This window comes from Erinaceus europaeus, chromosome 2 (genome assembly GCF_950295315.1).
Source record: "Erinaceus europaeus chromosome 2, mEriEur2.1, whole genome shotgun sequence".
In the NCBI taxonomy this organism is placed as follows: domain Eukaryota; kingdom Metazoa; phylum Chordata; class Mammalia; order Eulipotyphla; family Erinaceidae; genus Erinaceus; species Erinaceus europaeus.
The window spans coordinates 87,149,851-87,169,165 of NC_080163.1; the positions used below are offsets into that span (position 1 = coordinate 87,149,851).

Genomic DNA, 19,315 nt, shown 5'->3' on the forward strand with positions numbered 1-19,315 from the left:
AAACATTCTGTTGTGAACCTGACCTGATTTCCACAGTCGGCATACTAGCAAATCATCTTGGAAAATTTCTTGTTAAAAACTTTTTATTTATTTATTTAATATTTATTTATTTGTTTTCCCTTTTGTTACCCTTGTTTTTTATTGTTGTTGTAGTTACTATTGATGTTGTTGTTAGGACAGAGAGAAATGGAGAGAGAAGGGGAAGACAGAGAGGGGGAGAGAAAGACAGACACCTGCAGACCTGCTTCACTGCCTGTGAAGGGACTTCCCTGCTGGTGGGGAGTGGAGCAGGGGTGGGGGTGGGCTCAAATTGGGATCCTTACTCTGCTCCTTGAGCTTTGTGCCATGTGCGCTTAACCTGCTGGGCTACCGCCCGACTTCCAAAAACTTGTGATTTTTTAATAGGGACACCACTATAGCACTCACATTTTAAAAGTCTGCTTTGACCTTCAATGAAGTCTAACTTTCAACATTTGCATTTCAGAATATAAATAAGTTTTAAAATACATTAAACATGAAAATGAATTTTGCCTCTAGTTGTATTCCTAGGGTATGAAAGAACACAATTATTTGACTTTCCTTTTTTTATAGTACATATTTCGTAAGTATGCCAAAAAGTTCTGAGGATAAAAGTGTTAAAGAAAAGGTGTCAAAATAAAGAATTTAAAACAATTTTTTATGATACAGAGCAGTTACCTGTAGTCCTCTTCAATTTTATGAACACCACCAATGATTTACATGTGACTCAATAACTCTTCAGTTAACATAAAGCAGGCAAATATAATAATAAAATGAATCTTCTTTGAACATTAAGTTCAAAGTTAATATTTGTTATTGAGAAATAATTTGAAATTTTGGGATGATGTATGAAATAAAATATTGCTTCTTCATAATATTAGTATGGCAATAATGATGTGTTAGAATCTTGCTCTGACACTCTGTAGTTTAAGCAAGTTAGTTCTCCTTTCCTGGAATTCATATCCATAAGTGTGAAATGATGACAATTATTTTCTAATTCTCTATACATTTATGGTGAGTTTGCAATTAGGGAAAGTTTTTGTAAAGGACAGATAAACCCAGTTGACTGCTTACAGTTGTGATTATCATATTGGCTATTCTATAAAATACTATGTTCTGCTTCTTTGTACTGACGCTTATTTTCTTGTTACATGGATCTCCTTCAGTACTTTAGCTTTTTTTTTTTTTTTTTGCCTCCATGCTTATTGCTGGGGCTGGGTGGGGAGGCTATTTTTCCCCCTTTGTTGCCCTTGTTTATCGTCATCATCATGTTGTTGTTGTTATTATTGTTGCTATTGGTGGATATAGGACAGACAGAAATTGAGAGAGGAGGGGAAGACAGTGAAGGGGAGAGAAAGACACCTGCAAACCTGCTTCACAACTTGTGAAGCAACCCCCCTGCAGGTGGGAAGGGCCGGGGGCTCAAACTGGGATTCCTGCTCCAGTCCTTGTGCCATGTATTTACAATAATGTCTGCAACATAGAGACATTTTGCTTACTGAAAAAAGGCAAATATAAATTAGCAATTTGAACAATGAGTATGAAAATATTCTTCAAATTGAAGACATTATTGGAGAATTTTAGTTCTTTATTAGAAAAAAATTAGTTGTTTCACTCATAGAAATTGAGGAACAAGATTAGAAGGGAAAACACTAAGCAGAACTTGGACTGGAGTTGGTGTACTACACCAAAGTAAAAGACTGGGGTGGGGGAGAGGGTTCAGATCCTGGAACATGATGGCAGAGAAAGACCTAGTGGAGGTTGTACTGTTATGTGGAAATGTTATGCATGTACAAACTACTATATTTCACTGTCCACTGTAAACCACTAATTAAAAAATTAGTTATTAAGGGAACTGATATCTCCAAAAACTGCTTATATAATCCCATGGATGCTTTATCCCCTCGCTTTCTTGCTTTCAATTCCTCCTGCTTTTGTGCAACACGATGACTAAATTCATTCAATGAAATTATGTCAGGTTTTTTTTGTTTTGTTTGTTGTCAATAAACAGTAATTTCTCCCCCTGAAAAATCACTCTTTTTTTTTTTAAGGGGAAAAAGAGCCTTCAAACTAAGAAGAAACATATCGACAAATTGGAAGACTAGTTTCTTCACATTGCATACATCATTTCTAGTATCAGTATTTCAGCTCACTTCAAAGTGTAGCTGAGGACTGAGGGTCTAGATGACTCAGGAAGTGGGTGGAGCTACAATAAATGAAGACCTTAAAACACCAACTACTTCGGGAGTTGGGCGGTAGCGGGATAAAGCGCTGGTGGCTCTAGGCACAAAGAGGGGCTTAAGGATCCAGGTTTGAGCCCCCAGCTCCCCACCTGCAGGGGAGTCACTTCACAGGTGGTGAAGCAGGTCTGCAAGTGTCTCTCTGTCTCTTTCCTTCCTCTGTCCTATCTAACAATGATGACATCAATAACAACAATAATAATTACAACAGTGAAAAACAACAAGGACAACAAAAGGGAAAATAAATAAATATTAAAAGAAATTTTTAAAAAACCACCAACTACTTCTATGCCATTTCTCCAATTTCTCTTCTTTTTCTCTTCCCTACCGCAACATTTTCAAAGTTCCAACAACTTCTGTGAAACTCCTTCACCTTCAGAATTTAGCAATTACATTAATATTTAACCTCAGGATTCAGAACTGGGGCGAGAAATACAAGCCCTTTGACAATAATATAATTATGTTAACCAAGACAGGAATGGAGGTGATTCTAGGATCCACCCCATATGAACTGTATGTCTCTCCAGAACTACAAACCACTGACAAAGTGAACAAAAAAAGGAACTCAAAATTAGCTTTTTCATTTTTTTAATGCTGTCTTTTCACTTTTAGATTGCCTGTCTTCTTATCAGGCACCATACAATTATGCCACACATAATAGTGAACATCTGTAAGGCTTGAAAAACTGATCTGAAGTGAGCACTATATTCTCAATGAATTGAAACGCTAGATGGTTATGTGGGTGGACTGGCCATCGTGAAACTGTTTTTCCCACTAAACATTCACGCTACCCAGATTTAATGCAAATTCATTTAGGAGCAACTTTAGTCGCCTGGAGTGACAAGAGAATTTATCTCCAATGCCAGTGCAATGAAGCAACTCCTCTTAGGAAGGCCTGATGATGTCACAGCTCCCAGGTTTCATGAATGGATAGGGAAGATCAGAGCAGATAGATTCGGCTTTGCCTGTAGGACAAAATTACGCACACGTAGCACAAAATAATAATAATAATAATTCTACCACGACAGAATGTTCACCTCCCTTCCCAGATAATACTTACCCAATGACAATCAGCGCTAAGCTTGGCTTCGCTTCCTGGGGGCCAGGGCCTACTCCAGGAGACCCCAGAGCCGCAGGGAGGCGCAGACACCGCGCCGTGTTCTGATGACTACTGACGACTTTGAGTCCCCGGGCCCCCGGGGCTTCGGTTCCCCGCCCACCCAGCCCGGCACCCCCAGTTTCCCTCTAGCCCCGCATAGGCAGTCAATGTACACTGGGAAACCAATTGTCTAGGGCGGTTTAACCTGGCCGGGTAGGCGCTGTCCAAGGGTGCGACTGCTGGCTCACCCGGCCCAGCTGTGCTCTGCAGCCCCGGCCTGCAGCTCCGGGGCCCGGTTCCAGCACGGCGGGGCGGCGCCTCCCTCCCCCTTTGTGCGCGCTGCTAGCTCCGGGCAGCTGCGTCGGGCTGAGCACAGCAGGGCCCTGTCTGCCGCTTCTGCAAAGCCTGGCCGGCTTCCTGAGCTCGCCTGCAGTCCCCCTCTCTGTGGGGCACCAACCTCACAAAAGCAGCCCCTTTTCTAACCTGAGCTTTGTCACATGCCAGTACTTCCCCTCTGACTCCCGCCCTAATCTGTAAATTAGATCAGACTTTCCCACCCTTTCCCTGAGTCTCCACTAGTGGGTGTGTCTGCATTAGCTTCCTCTTTCTTTTCTTTTTAATTTAATTAATTATTGCATAGAGTCAGAAAGAAATTGAGAAAGGAGGGGGAGGTAGAGAGGGAAAGAGACAGAGAGACACCTGCAGCTCTACTTCACCATTTGTGAAGCTTTCCCCCTGCAAGTGGGGACCAGGGCCTTGAATCTGGTTCCTTGCACACTCTAATGTGTACACTTAAACAGGTGCGCCACAGCCTGCCCCACTCCCCCTACCCCAGCCCCATTTTCTTCTAAGTAGAATTTTAATTCACAGGACAAAGGTCTAGCAAGAGCTACAAAATCAGTTCACCCACAGGCTCCTTCAGTGAAAGGATTCCTAATTGGCTTAATGGGGTGGGGGTAGGAATAGAAGAAAGAAAGGACTTGGAAAAAAAAAAGGAAAAGAAAAAGGTCAGACTGATGAAAAAGTCCACTTGCATAGCATGCTGCTTTAGCACGTTCAAGTCCAGCATTTCCTACATTGAAGGAAACTTTGGTGCTATGGTGTCTCAACTTCTCCCTCTCCCTCTCTGCCTGTTTCTACCTCTAAATAAGATAGAGTAATTAAAAAAAAAAAGTTTCTCTGATCTAGTAAGGCAGACGCTAATATAATTAACAGGCACTCCAGGTCTAATGATGTACCCATGATTGATTTACTTTCTTGAGCCATTTGTCTTCAAATAGATGCTTTATCGCATATAGTCCAATAACTTATATACTAGCCAGAAAGTATACCTGTATTATAGTTTATTAATTTGTGCTTGTTTCGATTTTGGAAGCACACAGTTTTAACAAGGCCAGTGTCATTGGACTCTGTGCTGTGAGATAGCAAAGTTACCAAAGTACAATTTCAAAAAGTGAAAGGAAATATGTTCACAGTGAACTGTTCTGTCCATGCTCTGAGATTTAAGGCCATCTATGCCTGAACGTAGATGTCAAAACAGATGCACATCTATATAATTAACACATTTATATTGTTTAGTAGATTGGCCCTATTACAAAAAGATCCCTGTTAACTCCATTACTGCTTGTTTTAAGGTCAACTTGGTCTGATAGTATAAAAACTACACACTGTGAAACAGATCACTTGGTAGTGTGCTGCTTTGCCATGTGTATAACCCAGGATCAAGCCTGGCCCTTACTGCACTGATGGAAGCTTAGTGCTGTGTTCTTTTTTTCACCTTCTCTGCTTCTCTGTTTCTACCTAAAAAAATTAAAAAGAAAAAAAATTAACCTCTTTTTGTTAAAGTTTACCTATATAAACACTTGGAGGAGATATTTGTACTTTATCTGTATTTTATTTTTTAAAATATGTTTTAGTTGTTTAATTTTTCAATGAGAGAGACATAGGAGAGACACATAGAGAGAAAAAAAACCAAGTTCTATTTAGCTCTGGTTTATGGTGTTAGGGGAGATTTAACCTGAGACTTTGGAGCCTTAGGCATGAAAGTCTTTTTGCATAACCATTATGCTATCTCCTTGGCTTTGAAAAACAATATAGTGCTATTGCCTGCAGTTTAAATTCAGGTGAAATTAAGTTTGTCTTTTATATTAGAGTGGACAGAGGGCTCTCTAGCAATTCCAAATCATCTTAATCCAATCAGAAGGTAAGAAGATTTAACTGTGTGTTTTAGTCTTTCCACATCTTATAATCACTGGGGAGTTTTTTTTCTTTACTGTCTTTGTTGGTATGCTTCTATTTCTACTTCTAAAAACCCCTTCTGTTTCACTGGTTTAATCCCCCCTGCTTAACACTGTATTCTATTTACATAACCACTGTTAAGGAAGCACTGCCCTGCCTGCAGGGCATTGGTTTAATCCCCATTGGTTCATGATGTCCTTTTGCTCTGCCCCCTCTCCTAGTACACCCTGATTTGCACCAGTCACTTTTCTCTCCACCCTCTCTACATCACATCCTGTTTACACTCTACTTGGCAAGTATATATATAAAGACAGGATTGTGATTAGAGTTAGTTTAGATAGGATGGTTTAGATTGTGCTGCATGAATAAAGACTGATCTGCATACCACTCAGCCATGATTCCCTGGTTGTCTGTCTCCCACCTGCGAAGCTAGCCTGGCATATCTTGTTTTTCTAATTACATTTAACTGTTGCTTGGTCTAAAACAATTTTATTTGCTATTATCATAAGTCGAAATAAATAAAAATTAAATGAAACATTGAACAATGTGTTATATAAATCAACATTTATTCTTAAGGAAATATTCAGTAAAATACACTAGGGATGGGAGGTGGCACACCAGGTATTGCATACAGTGTTACCATGTGCAAGGACCCAGGTCCAAGCTCCTCTCCCCACTTGCAGGTGGAAGCTTCACAAGTGGTGAAGTAGTACTGCAGGAGTCTTTCTTTCTCTCCCTGTATCTCACCCCTCATGTCTCTGTATCAAATAAATAAATATTTTAAAATATATACATTTTCTTTCCTTCTGTTCCTCCTCTTTCTCTCTCTCTCTCTCTTTTTTTTTTGCCTCCAGGATTCTCACTGGGGCTCAGTTCTTGTACTATGAATCCACTGCTCCTGGAGGCCATTTTTTTATTGGATAGTATAGAGAGGAACTGAGAGAGGAGGGTTAAACAGAGAGAAAGAGGGAGAGAGAAAGACGCCTGCAGACATACTTCACCGCTTCTCAATCTATCCCCCGAAGGTGGAGAACTGGGACCTTGAACCTTAATCCTTGCGCATGTCCTTGAGCTTCATACTATGTGTGCTTAACCTGGTGCGCTTCCGCCCAGCCCCTGCCCCATTTTTTCTTAGTACTTTCATGCAAGGGTAATTTGCTAACGTTTATAATGTAAGAAGGTTGCATAACTCCCTACATTCTATCATAGCTTCTATTTTTCTTTCTTTAACCATTGGAATTTCTCTTAAGTTTGGGGATAATGCATATATTATATATGGTTGTATCAATGTGTAATGTTTTAAAGTATAGTATAAAGTGGAAAACAAACTTAAAAATGTCCTGAGTAGGACAAAACCAGTTAACTCAAATAAGCAAGACCAAATCTAGCTTACTTATACATATAAATAAATCTTAAATTGTTTCTTAAAAAGTATCTATTATAATAATGGTAATAACTTCTTAAAAATGGCCACCTTCCTGAAAATGCTGAAAAATCACTGTAATCATGATCCACACCCTCTGGAAATCTCTAATGTAGTAACCAATCACTGTTGAACTTCCTCACTTTATAAGTCAGCCTGTAAGGGCCTGTCACATAAGTACTGAATTTGAAATCTCCTTGTTTACAAGCCGTTCTCTTACATGCAATATATTCGTACTAAATGCTATTTATTGATTCTATGGTTTTACTTTTACTATTTGTGGATTTTTGACAAGTCTTATTAACATTTGCCACTTTCTTTCAAACATCTTTTAAATATACAAAAGAATTGAAAGATTTGTACCAAAAAATAAAAGTAGTACTTAGATTTAACTATGACTAACATTTGGGTGTATTTCCTTTGTCTACACAATATTCTATTCTGACTCATTTATGTTTATATATATGTAAAAAATTAAGTGTTTAAATTGTATTTTTCATTCTTAGAAAACATAACAGAAATTAACCCAAACTAACCAGATATGTACATGTATACAGACTTTTACTTCTGTATAATAATCCATAAAAGCAATAATTAAAAAAATGTTACTATACTTATATAATCAAGGCTCCACAGTTGAAACTGTCCTTATGTCTTTTGCTTATTTTATCTGGAAAGAAAATTTTCTTTCACTTTCCTTCTGAACCTCAATGACAGTGGCTGTTTAAATAAGAGCAAGCCAGTTAGCAGCTAGCTACTTTGCAGAACATACTATGTTCTGCGTGAATTTTACTGTTTCCCTACCAATTTTTTTTTTAGTGCCTTTATGAAAAAAAATAAATTTATAAATACTTTAGTATGGGCCAGGTGGTAGTGCACTCTGTTAAGCACACCTGTTACAGTGCTCAATCACCTTGGTTTAAGCTCCAGGTCCCCACTAGCAGGGGAGAAGCTTCACAAGTGGTAAAGTAGTGCTGCAGGTGTCTCTCTTTCTCTTTCACTCCCTTCTCAAATTTCTTTCTGTCTCTATCCAATTAATTAATTAGTTAAATTGCGTATAAATACTTCATTATTATACATGGCCTCACTTACTATAAAGACATAGTAAGAGTGAATCAGCAATGAAAGAAAAGTGAAATCAATTGTTAGTTATAGTTCTCCCTGATGGGGTGGAACAACATGGGGTCAGATATTTCAATAGCAAGATGGTAGTGGAGGGGCGGAATGTAGTACTTGCCATCAATCTTTCTGTTACATCTTATATGATATCCCATGATCTATTTTTTTCAATGGGATGCTCTAGTAAGAGAAATTTAATTATAAGGAATAAAATTAATGATTAACTTAAAATCTGTCATGAACTAATTCTTTAAAGTCACTAATATGTTAATAAATTCTCTGTACCATCAAAGTCAGGTATTTCATTTTATCATGTTAGAAATTAACAGGTAAGAAAGATTCAAAATGTTAAATGTTATATGAAAGAACATACTCACTAGGCAAACATGAATATAAGTGCTTGGCAAAGATTACAGTTGTTAATATTTAATTATAAGGCTTCCCTGAAGTCTTAAGTGAAATGTCTAATTAAGAAAATGCTAATACTCAAGTATATCCTTACCTAGCAAGGGCCATATCTAGTTGCTTCTCCATTTTTTTCTAGTAAGACAATGCTTGAATATTATCTACCTTACTAGTATAAATAAAATATTTCATATTATTAAATGCACACAGAATATTTTACTAGAGACATGTAAATGTAAAAGAAAAATTGGCCAAACTAATGATTTATTTGTAAAAAAAAAAAGTCATAGCTTTATGATGTCATTTGTTTCCTATAATACAAACTGGACAAACTAAACTTAAAATATAGTCCTCTCGCCATATCAATAGGAACACAACTCTGAGAAAGGTGATTTTAGATGAAAAAAAATAACATGGTTACATATATATGTAGATTATATAGATTGATTGGGCTTGAATTTTATATTTTCTAGATATTAACTATGTGTAATTTGATAAATTTGTATTCTTTCTGAACATCAATTTCTTATCTGTGAAACAAAGATAATGCTTACCTTGTATGTTGTGAGTATTTATAATATCTCTCTAACATGTACCCAGTATTTGACACCAAGTAGAGATGAATATAGAAACTGTTATTTCAAATATCAAAAGTCTTGTTTTTATAGGATAATGCATATTTGAGCAACATTCACATTAGTCAATGAATCATACTTAGAAAGTATTAAAACTAGTAATAAAAGAAAGGCCAGGGAGAATAAAATTGTGCTTTTTTTCTTTTTTTAAAACTTAAGTAAAACCTAGATTCAGTAGAGCAAGTGAAGTTCCTTACTATTTTTAATGAATGTTATAGTCATATGACTGTAATAGAAAGTAACAGTCACAGACAATTGTCTACTGAGCTCACTATTCATCCCTATGGGAGTTTGAAGTCCCAGCAGAAAACATTACTAACTCTGGGAATGCTCCAAGACTATGAAACAAAAAAGTTTAAGAAAATAATTTCTCTTCAGTATGAATTTTTGTTGTTGTTGTTGGATAGAGACAGAAATTGAGAAGGTAGAGAGGAGAGGGAGGTGAGGGAGTGAGAGGGAGAGGGGGAGTTGACTAGAACCCAGCTTTACCACTTGTCAAGCTTCCCTCCTAGGGGGCTTGAACCTGGGTCCTTGTGTATGATAGCCTGTGCTCAACCAGGTGCACCACCACTTAGCCCCAGGACTTTCAAATTACATCTAGATTTCCTTTTTAAAATGAGATTAAGAACATAAGAAACAGGGAGTCTGGTGGTAGTGTAAGGAACCCTATTCAAGCCCCCGGCTCCCCATCTACAGGGGAGTCACTTCACAAGCAAGCGGTGAAGTAGGTCTGCAGGTGTTTATCTTTCTCTCCCCGCTCTGTCTTCCCCTCCTTTCTCCATTTCTTTCTGTCCTATCCAACAACAACAACATCGACATCAACAACAACAATAACTATAACAATAAAACAACAAAGGAAACAAAAGGGAATAAATAAATAAATATTTTTAAAAAAGAACATAAGAAACTGAACTGGATGAAGAAGGAAGTATTTTTGTTTACTCATTTCACAAATATTCACCAAAGATCTTTGGTGAAAATGTATTTGTGTCTTAATATGTCACAGTAAAAATACGTCATAGACACACCTATGTGTGTCTAATATGTCATTAGATTTCTAAAATCTAAAAAGCATGTGATGTGTCTATATAAATAACAAGATTAGAGAGAATGGATAGGCAAAAATAATACAAATAAATACTTGCCTTATATGATTAGTGATGCTACAGTTTCTTAAATATTATAAATCCATCATCATTCATTTACGATTTCATAATTGTTAATGAGATCAAACATCTTTTCATGCATTATTAAATTGTTGTGTGTTTAAAATTATAAATTCAATCTCAGAGTGTCAAAATATATTTTCTTCTAGATACCACAGAGTGATTAGTAGCTAATCTAATTAAGGTAGCTTTTATCTTCTATAAATTCTTCAGGAACAATAGTAACAAATTAGAGTATAATAAAATGTGTTTTCCTAAATGATTGAGTAAAAAGGTAATTTGTTATAGAATAAACACAAAGGCATTTTTTTCTGTCACTTTTTTCCTTTGCCTATAATGCATGCTTTTAGTAAAGTTTACTCTCAGTTTTCATTTCTGTTTCATAATAAAGAGTGATCAGACACTTTTAAAGGCATCTTTCATGTATCAAGCACTTTAAATATTATTTTAAATAATGGTAGAACTTACCTATGAGAAAAATATTATTATATCTCATTTTTAAAATTAATTTGGAAACTTCTGCTTGGAAAGCTGAATAACTTGCCTGGAATTATGCAACTAGGAAATAGTTTGAGATTGGACTTTAACTTGTCTCATTCTTGTGTTTATAGGTTTCACTCCAACTTTAGACCATTTACTAAAAGGTGCATAGAGAACTAAGTCCCTGTTTTCATTTTTATTGTTATTAAGCTAATAATACCTGCAAATAATAACTTTAATGTTTCTGTCACTCACATGGCTTTAACACTGTAACTTAATAATTTAAAAAGTTATTGTTGTCAGCCATAACTTTCACAAGATATAAATACTTCTTGACCATACAAAGTATAAGTCCACCAACATCACTTATAGCAGGTTCTTGAATAGTGTCATTTAGTTCAACATTCTTATGTTACAAAGTTGGTGAAAAAAATTAGTTCCTGGCCAGCATCTGACTGGTGTCTATATATTCTCCTTAGGCTTATGTAGGATGTCTCTGTTGGTCTGCTTCTAAATTCTGCTTCTAAGACCCCTTCTGTTGCATTGCTTGCCACTGTGGTCTATTTACATAATCATTGTTTTGCCAGCACTGGTTTAATCCCCACTGGTTCTCATGCTTTTTCCTTCACCCCACCCCCCTATCCTAAGTACATCCTCTTCTGACCTGACACTTCCACCTCAGGAGATATATAGGACAAGATTGTGATTAGAGATAGCTAGATCGAACTGCATTCCCGCTCAATAAAGATTGAACTGTGTTCCCAGCTCAGCCATGAGTCCCTGGTCATCTCTCTCCTGCCCGTGAAGCTAGCTCGGCATGTCTCCAAGTTTTCCTGTTTCCATCTTCACTCCAAAGATATGCTGTTACTGGGGGTATCTCCATTGTCCCAGTCTGAGTAAATGTGGGTCTCTGCGTGTGAGTGTACTAGGCAATGAGCTGAGGACAAGAACCAGGCCCTAGCCAACACTGAGCTCAGAGAGTAGGCTTTTGCCTGAGGCTCAGGCAAAAATTACTAAAGTTATGAAGCCCTTGAAACATACCCAAAATAGACTTCCTAGCATCTTCTTACCCAAAGACTCCTAATTTAATCTGTCTATTCCTACATTTGGGTTCCTGTTTACTAAACAATCTGTCTTGCTTTATATCTCACTGCCTTTCAGCCATCAAGTTGCAGATGCTACTATGATACCATCCTGACTTCCCTGGGCAGAAGACCTCACCACAATATATCCCTGAACCATACCTCTTAACCCACTAAGGAAAGATAAAAACAGACTGGGGGTATGGATTAACCTGCCAGCATCCATGTCTAGTGGAGAAGCAATTGCAGAAGCCAGACAGATCTACCTTCTGCACCCCATAAAGGGACAAATAGGGAACTTTCCAAGTGAGGGGATGGAACTCTTATGGTGGGAACTGTATGGAATTATACCCTTGCTGTCTTACAATCTTGTTAATCAATATTAAATTCCTAATAAAATATTTTTAAAAATAAAAAGAAAGCCTGAGATCCTGGATTGAAATAATCAAGGCAAACAGTTAATGAATGGATGAATGAATACAAATTCTTGTTTAACATTCTAAGTGTTTGGAATACAATTTAGAAATTGTATTGCTTTTCATAGCAACTATATAAAATTAAATGTCTGCACTTTCAGTAAAATGTCTTTGCTAATGCAGAGTAGTCACTATAATAAATACAAAAATATCTATTAGGAATAGTCCTCTTCAAAAATGTCTATTAGGAATTTGTGAGTAATGCAAGTATAGACTAAAATGCTCAAGAATAAAAGTCAACACCAATTCTTTCACAGGTCATGCTGAATGCTTAGTAATTGTAAAAAAAAACCAAAACACTAAGACTATACTTTAGAGTGTAGATCTGGTTGCTCATAAAACATTAATTGCGTAAGCATTAAGGGCCAGTAGCCAATAACAAAGGTATAATTCTTTATGCTTAGGTAGTCTAGCTATTTACCCAAATACAACTTCTTTTCCATAAGGGAAAAACAACCTACTGATTAACATATTTTATAATATAAAAATAATCGATATAATATTTTATTGGCATATCATAACAATTATTTCAGCACCAAAATGATTATAATGTAGCTTTGTGAAAATGTTAAATTGTGAATAGGTTGGAATCAGTCTTAATGGCAAAGTTGTCTAGGGAACAGGGTAATTGAATCAGTCTTAAAGCGTGGATCTTACGTGTGTGAGGACCTGGGTTCAATTCCTAGAACTACATGGGAGCCACAAAGACAAAACAAGTGAAAATCCATTTATAGTGGAGTGATAACTATCTATATCTATCTATCTATCTATCTATCTATCTATCTATCTTACTTACTTACCTACCTACTTACCTACCTATATAACTTTGAAAGCAAATATTGAACCTGAGATGTGACATATCTAAGGCCTTGGGTTTGATTTCCAGCACTGGGTAAGTAATAAAATAAGTAATAGTTCTGATATAAATTGGGGGGGTGTTGCTAGCTGTTTTGACTATTCTTTCACAAGAATACAGTGCAAAAAATCTCTTTTGGGAAGTGTGGGCCCTTACTATCTGTGTTTGATAGTTCTGTTTTATTTAGAAGGAAAACCTGTTTTGTATCCATCTGGCAACATCCATACACACTACTCATTAAAAAAATAATAGAATTCACCTTAGGTCTAAACCATTTTCACAAAGAGAAATGTTTTCATCACTGCTATTGGTGTTGGGTAAATTCTATGTGTGTGGTGAAAGAAGAGTTGGAAAAAATCCCTCAGTTCCCAGTGAGATCCAGCTCCCAGGGAGTCAGTGTTTCTGGAGCAGTGCGGGTACCCAGTAACTCTAGGGTATATTAAATGTGTCCTGAGCATTACATATTCCTTTTGTGTTAGGTGATGTTATACATATGTAAATTAACTAGGTGTCACACTAAGGAATTCCTGCCACTTGGGATAAGAATTGAGTCTGATCTTTGAAAAGTAGAGGGCTACAGTTTCTCACATTTGGTTCCCAACTCTGTAAATCTGCTAAATTCTGCATTAAAGAAAGGAACTGGAAGACTCATGTCAAAGACTCAGGGCTATTAAAGCATCTAAAGGTGTGAATGTTTCAATTAGAAGAGGAACTTCAGTCTTTATTTCCTTCCAACCTTCCTCCATATCCCCTCCTTGGATAGACAGTTGAAGATTCTATTGTTTTCATGAAGTTAGGGTAAAAGCATATCAAAGGGTCTGGTTGAAAACAACAGAAACCCAAAGAATAAGGACTCTGAGAAAGAACTCAGAAGGTGCCCAGAGGAGTTAGAAGAAGTTACTGCAAATAGCGAATATTTTTAAAGGGCTCCTACAAATAAATGGTTGTGGTGGGTCATAGGTTGAGGGGTGGAAGAAGGGATTCCAAAGGCCAGTGAGGTGTGTCTGACCCTGCTGCTACTCACACTTCTTCGCCATCCGAGTCGCCTTCTTCGCCATCCTCTGAGTCTGAGGCCCACTCCTCGCCTATGTCAGGAAGGGTGAACAACAGGGTCTTGGGGCCCAACCCAGGGGGCACCCAAGTGCTGGGTTCTCGTTCCCCGGGACCAGGCTGGCGGGGGTTCCGCGGGCTTCCGGATAAACTGTTGTTGTTGCTGCTGCTACCGCAGCCAGAAGCGCCCCCGATCAAAGGCAGCGTGGGCCAGACTCCACCCGGAGCCGGCGGCCGCCCCAAGGCCACCAGGTGCGCGGGAGAGTTCGCCGCGCTGCAGCCAACACTGGAGGGGGCAGAGGGCAGGGGGAGAGGCTGGAATTTGGCTGTTCTGGGGCTACCGGGCAGCGAGAGGGCAGTCCCCCGGGTTTCTGCCTTGTGGCTCAGCACGGACACCCTGGGGTAGGAGGCAGCAAGCAAAGGGTGCAAGGGAGCTGGCTCAGGATGCAGCGAGGTGGGCGTCCCCCGCAAGGCGGAGGGTGAATCTGGAGCCAAGGCGGGGAAAAGGGTGAGAGTCCGGGCGGTGCTGAGAGAGGTGCCCATCTGCCCCGCAGTTGCAGCTCCTCCCTGCTGCCCGGAGGAGGCCACGGGTGAGGGGGCCGCGGGGGGCGCCGTCGAAGTCTTGAAGATTCTGGCAAAGAGAGACCCAAGGTCCAACACTGCGCCCTTCATGTCCTAGTCTGTGAGATGCTATCCCCGCTGCTGCTCCAAGCTCACGACCAGGGGGAGCAGAGTTGCAGGACTCCATCCACCGCCGCCCGCAGGTGGTCCTGGAGGAAGTGCTGGGGTCCCCGCAGGTCACCGAGTCCGGAGATCCCTGGAGCCTGGGAACCGGGAGGACTTTTCTCCCCACACTTCTTGGCGCTGACCTTCTTCGACGTTGGGTCCTCTTACAAATCGCAGAGGTTCCTGGCAGTGAGTCTTTGGCCACCCAGTTGGGCAGCAGACCCTTCAAGGGTCCCAGTGCTAAGTGTCTCCCCTACCCTCAGAGGTCCCCGGGTCCGGGTCTGAGAGCCCACCTAGAAGACCTGCTGCAGCTGCCAGAGGCTCTGAGTGCAGTAGGTGGAGATTTGCTGCTAGAGATACCAGGAGGGGCCCCGGGGACAGCACAGGCGGTTGCTAAGCTAAACAGAAACCCGGCTTAGCTCACAACTAATTGAGCCCCAGAATGCAACTTGGGTCTGTGTCCACAATAGATACACAGGCTCCCCCTCTTTGATCCCTGCCTTAAAGGAACCGTCTCGAATTTCTCCATCATCCTTAGAGTTGCACTGGGCTTGCTAAATTCAGGATTGAGGACAAGGAATGGGAACAAAGCCCAGAGAAAAATAACCCAAGTTCCAAAGCCTTTGAAATTTATGGAGCCTGATAAAATAAAATGTTCCAGGGTTAGAGAGAGTTGGGCATTTTTCTGAGTTGGAGGAAGTTTGGTAAAGTCCTGTGTTCATTTGAGTAGATTTGAAACAGCGCTGCTCGCACCTCCCATCTGGGGGACTTGGTCTGAATGTGTCCCTTAAATCAACACAGGGAAACAACAGCAAGAGATCTGGCCCAAGGTCTTGGAAGTGAGATTGGGTTCTGATAATTAAAACTAGGAAAAAATGCCGCTTTTGCCTATTGGAAAGAACCAAAGATTACTTCACTAAAATATCTGAGAATTCAAACTGTGGTAAGACAGTTTAGACAGAGACTCAAAGGGAGATAAAAGATAAGATATTCTGTCTTAAAAAGTACAATAAACTGCATCTTATTTAATCCAAAGAGATACTAATAAAGGAGTGTATGAATATGACTATAAGTGTATGAGCTCAGTTTTAATCAAGATTAAGGGGAGTTGGGCGGTAGTGCAGCGGGTTAAGCGCATGTGTCGCAAAGCGCAAGGACCCGTAAGGATCCCGGTTCAAGCCCCCGGCTCCTCACCTGTAGAGAAGTCACTTCACAGGCGGTGAAGCAGGTCTGCAGGTGTCTATCTTTGTGGGAGTTGGGCGGTAGCTCAGCGGGTTAAGCACACGTGGCACAAAGTGCAGGGACCAGCATAAGATGCCCGGTTCCAGCCCCCTGCTCCCCACCTGCAAGGGAGTCGCTTCACAAGCGGTGAAGCAGGTCTGCAGGTGTCTGTCTTTCTTTCCCCCTCTCTGTCTTCCCCCTCTCTCTCCATTTCTCTCTGTCCTATCCAACAATGACGACAACAATAATAATTACAACAACAATAAAAACAAGGGCAACAAATGGGAAAATAAAGAAAATTTAAAAAAGATTAAGAAATAAGATGTTGATAGAGGTTTATTCATTAATGTTCAGGTGAAAGTTCCTGCTTTGATCTAGGAAGATAAATTTTCTGATTTAGAGCAGGAAAGAAGACAGATAACTATGATTGTGAACACATTAGTAGCTGACATTCATAAGTATGTAATTTGCTTTTTATTGTTATTTTTTGTTTGTTTCATTACTGGAGCTTCACCATTCTAGGTCAGATTTCTTAGGTAGAAAAAGAGAGACAGAGAGGGATGAAAAGACATCACAGCACCTAAGCTTTTTCTAGTATGTTGGGAGCTGAGTTCAAACCTGGATCAGTCATGGCAAAGCAGGTACTCTCCCACATAAATAGTCTTGTCCACCACTGATATATTTTTCTTTCAATATTAGAAATTTGGGGCTAGGTGCTGGTGCACTCTGTTAAGCACAAACATTATAGTGCATAAAGACCTGGGTTCAAACATACATGCAAGACTTGTGCGCTTAGTGTTCTATATATCATTAAACTGGATTCTGAGCCACAATAAATTTTGATAATGTCCAGTTTTCCATTTTTTGGTAGTAGCTGACAGTCTTCTACTTATGCTATCCACATCCTGTCCTGACCCATTTTCTGCATCATGACCTTGAGCAAGCATACACTGGACACTCTTATTCTGTGGAACCCTGGAGTATAGAGATGTGGGGCTAGGCAGTGACACACCTGGTTAAGTGCACACACTACAGTGCACAAAGACCTGGGTTCAAGACCCTGGTTCCCACCTGCAGGGAAGAAAAATTCATGAGTGGTGGAGTGGGGTTGCAGGCATCTCTGTCTCTATCTATCTCTATCTCCCTCTTCTCATCTTCTTTCTGCCTCTATCTAATACATAAATAAAATTTAAAAAATATAAAAAGAGAAAGAGATGCCGTTCTCCCACAACATGGAACTATCAGTTTCATGTCACAAGTGTCAGGTGAATGCTCCAGAGAACATGTGCACCTGGAAGCAGCTGTCACACTAGCATTAATTTGGGGGAAAGAACATGTTTGTGCTTTAGAGAGGTACGAGTAAAGGTGACAAGGCATAGATTAAAAAAGGTCTTCCATGTTAAGAGAGGGAAAGGTATGAGGTTGTCAGCATGTAAAATATCAGTCTTTGTGAAGAAATGAACTGAAGGGCAGAGGAAAAAAATGAGACATAGTGAGAGCAACAAAGAAAACTAGAGGATTCATTCTTGAAGTCAAATAAGGAACGTTGTGCCAACATATCTATCATCATGCAAGGACCCTAGATGTAGACCAGTGTTGAACCATCAACATTTCTCATATTCTCATTGGGCTTCTTTTGTAGCAACTGATCAGGTAGTCCCAGAAGTGTGTGAAGCCCTTGAAAACCTTAGACTATTTTCATATAACCCTTGCTCAGAATTACAAATTGATTTTTCTAAAGATCATCATCATGGCATTGTGCTTGTATAATTTCACCGCTCCCGTGTTAACTTTTTTTCCCATTCAGATAGAGAGACAGAGATGAGAGAGGGAGAGATGCAATAGTGCTGGAGCTTATCCCAGTGTTATGACACTCCTATCTAGTTCTGAGGCTCAAACATGGCACATGCCTGACCTGAGGAGCTCTCTCTTCTGTCTCCCTGGAAAATTTTTGTTTCTTTTATAAAGACCTTGATTCTGAATCATAAGACAATTTAAAACTCAGTGTATGAAGCCACCATTGATGCAAGCAGAGATCATTTCTAGAATATTGGTCTGAGAGAACATCAGAGAATTTTTCTAGCACATGCAATATCTAACTTACCACCTCATTATACAGTTCTGGGGTTCTATCCACTGCACTTTTGCTGCTAATCTTAAGAAAGGACAAAAGAAAACCAAAGGCCACCAACTTGCAGATGCTACCATGATGCCATCCTGACTTCCTTGGGCAGATGACCTCACCAATGTGTCCCAGAACTTCATATCTCCAGAGCCCTATCCCATTAGGGAAAGATAGAAACAGGCTAGGGAGTATGGATCTATCTGCCAACATCCATATTCAGTGGAGAAGCAATTACAGAAGCTAGACCTTCCACCTTCAGCACCCCATAAAGAATTTTAGTTCATACTTCCAGAGAGGTAAAGAATAGGGAATCTTTCAGTGGAGGGGAGGTGATACTGAATTCTGGTGGGAATTGTATGGAATTGTACCCCTATTATCCCACACTCTTGTCAATCATTATTAAATTACTAATAAAAATATGTAAAAAGGAGAGAGAAGTTTAAACACTACATATAAGGAGAGCACTATGTGATGGCAGAGACAGAGATTGAAGTGAAAAAGTTGTAAGTCAGTTATTATTTAGAATTTAGAGCCATCAACTAGAAACTAGGAAGAGACACAGAAGATTCTTCTGTATAGGTTTCAGAGGGGTCATTCATTGCTAGTGTTTGATATAGACTTCTGGTTTCTAGAACTATGAAAGAATAGATTTCTGTTGTTTCAAATCATCAGGTTTATGGCACTTGGTTAAAATAACTCTAGGAAACTATAACTTTGGGGGGGGCATATTAATTATTTTGAATAATTATTAAAATACTTCATCACCATATTATCTTTACAAACATCTTCTTTGGGTGATATTTGATCTAAGAACCTGGCTACAAATTAAATTGATAGTCATAGTTATCTTAAACCTATAAAGAGGACAGGAATCATGAAAAAGGACAAGTTAAAAAGGGAAAGCTGATGTTTAAAATGGTAGATGTAACATTCTGAACATCAAGTTTCCTGAAGAA

At 39.2% G+C, this 19,315-nt stretch overlaps 1 protein-coding gene across 2 annotated transcripts in view; it reads right to left on the reverse strand.

Annotated features, from left to right (window-relative positions):
* FAM149A (family with sequence similarity 149 member A) overlaps positions 1–15,403 on the reverse strand; it is a 34,496-nt gene extending 19,093 nt beyond the window's left edge. Inside the window, exon 1 of one of the 2 annotated variants that reach the window (XM_060183699.1) lies at positions 14,262–15,403. In XM_060183699.1, coding sequence (XP_060039682.1) covers positions 14,262–14,959 — 698 coding nt within the window. In that variant the 5' untranslated portion in view covers positions 14,960–15,403. Of the gene's footprint in view, positions 1–3,318; positions 3,492–14,261 lie in introns of those variants that run through there. The other variant, XM_007517679.3, reaches the window with a different exon arrangement.
* Positions 15,404–19,315: the final 3,912 nt, after the last annotated feature.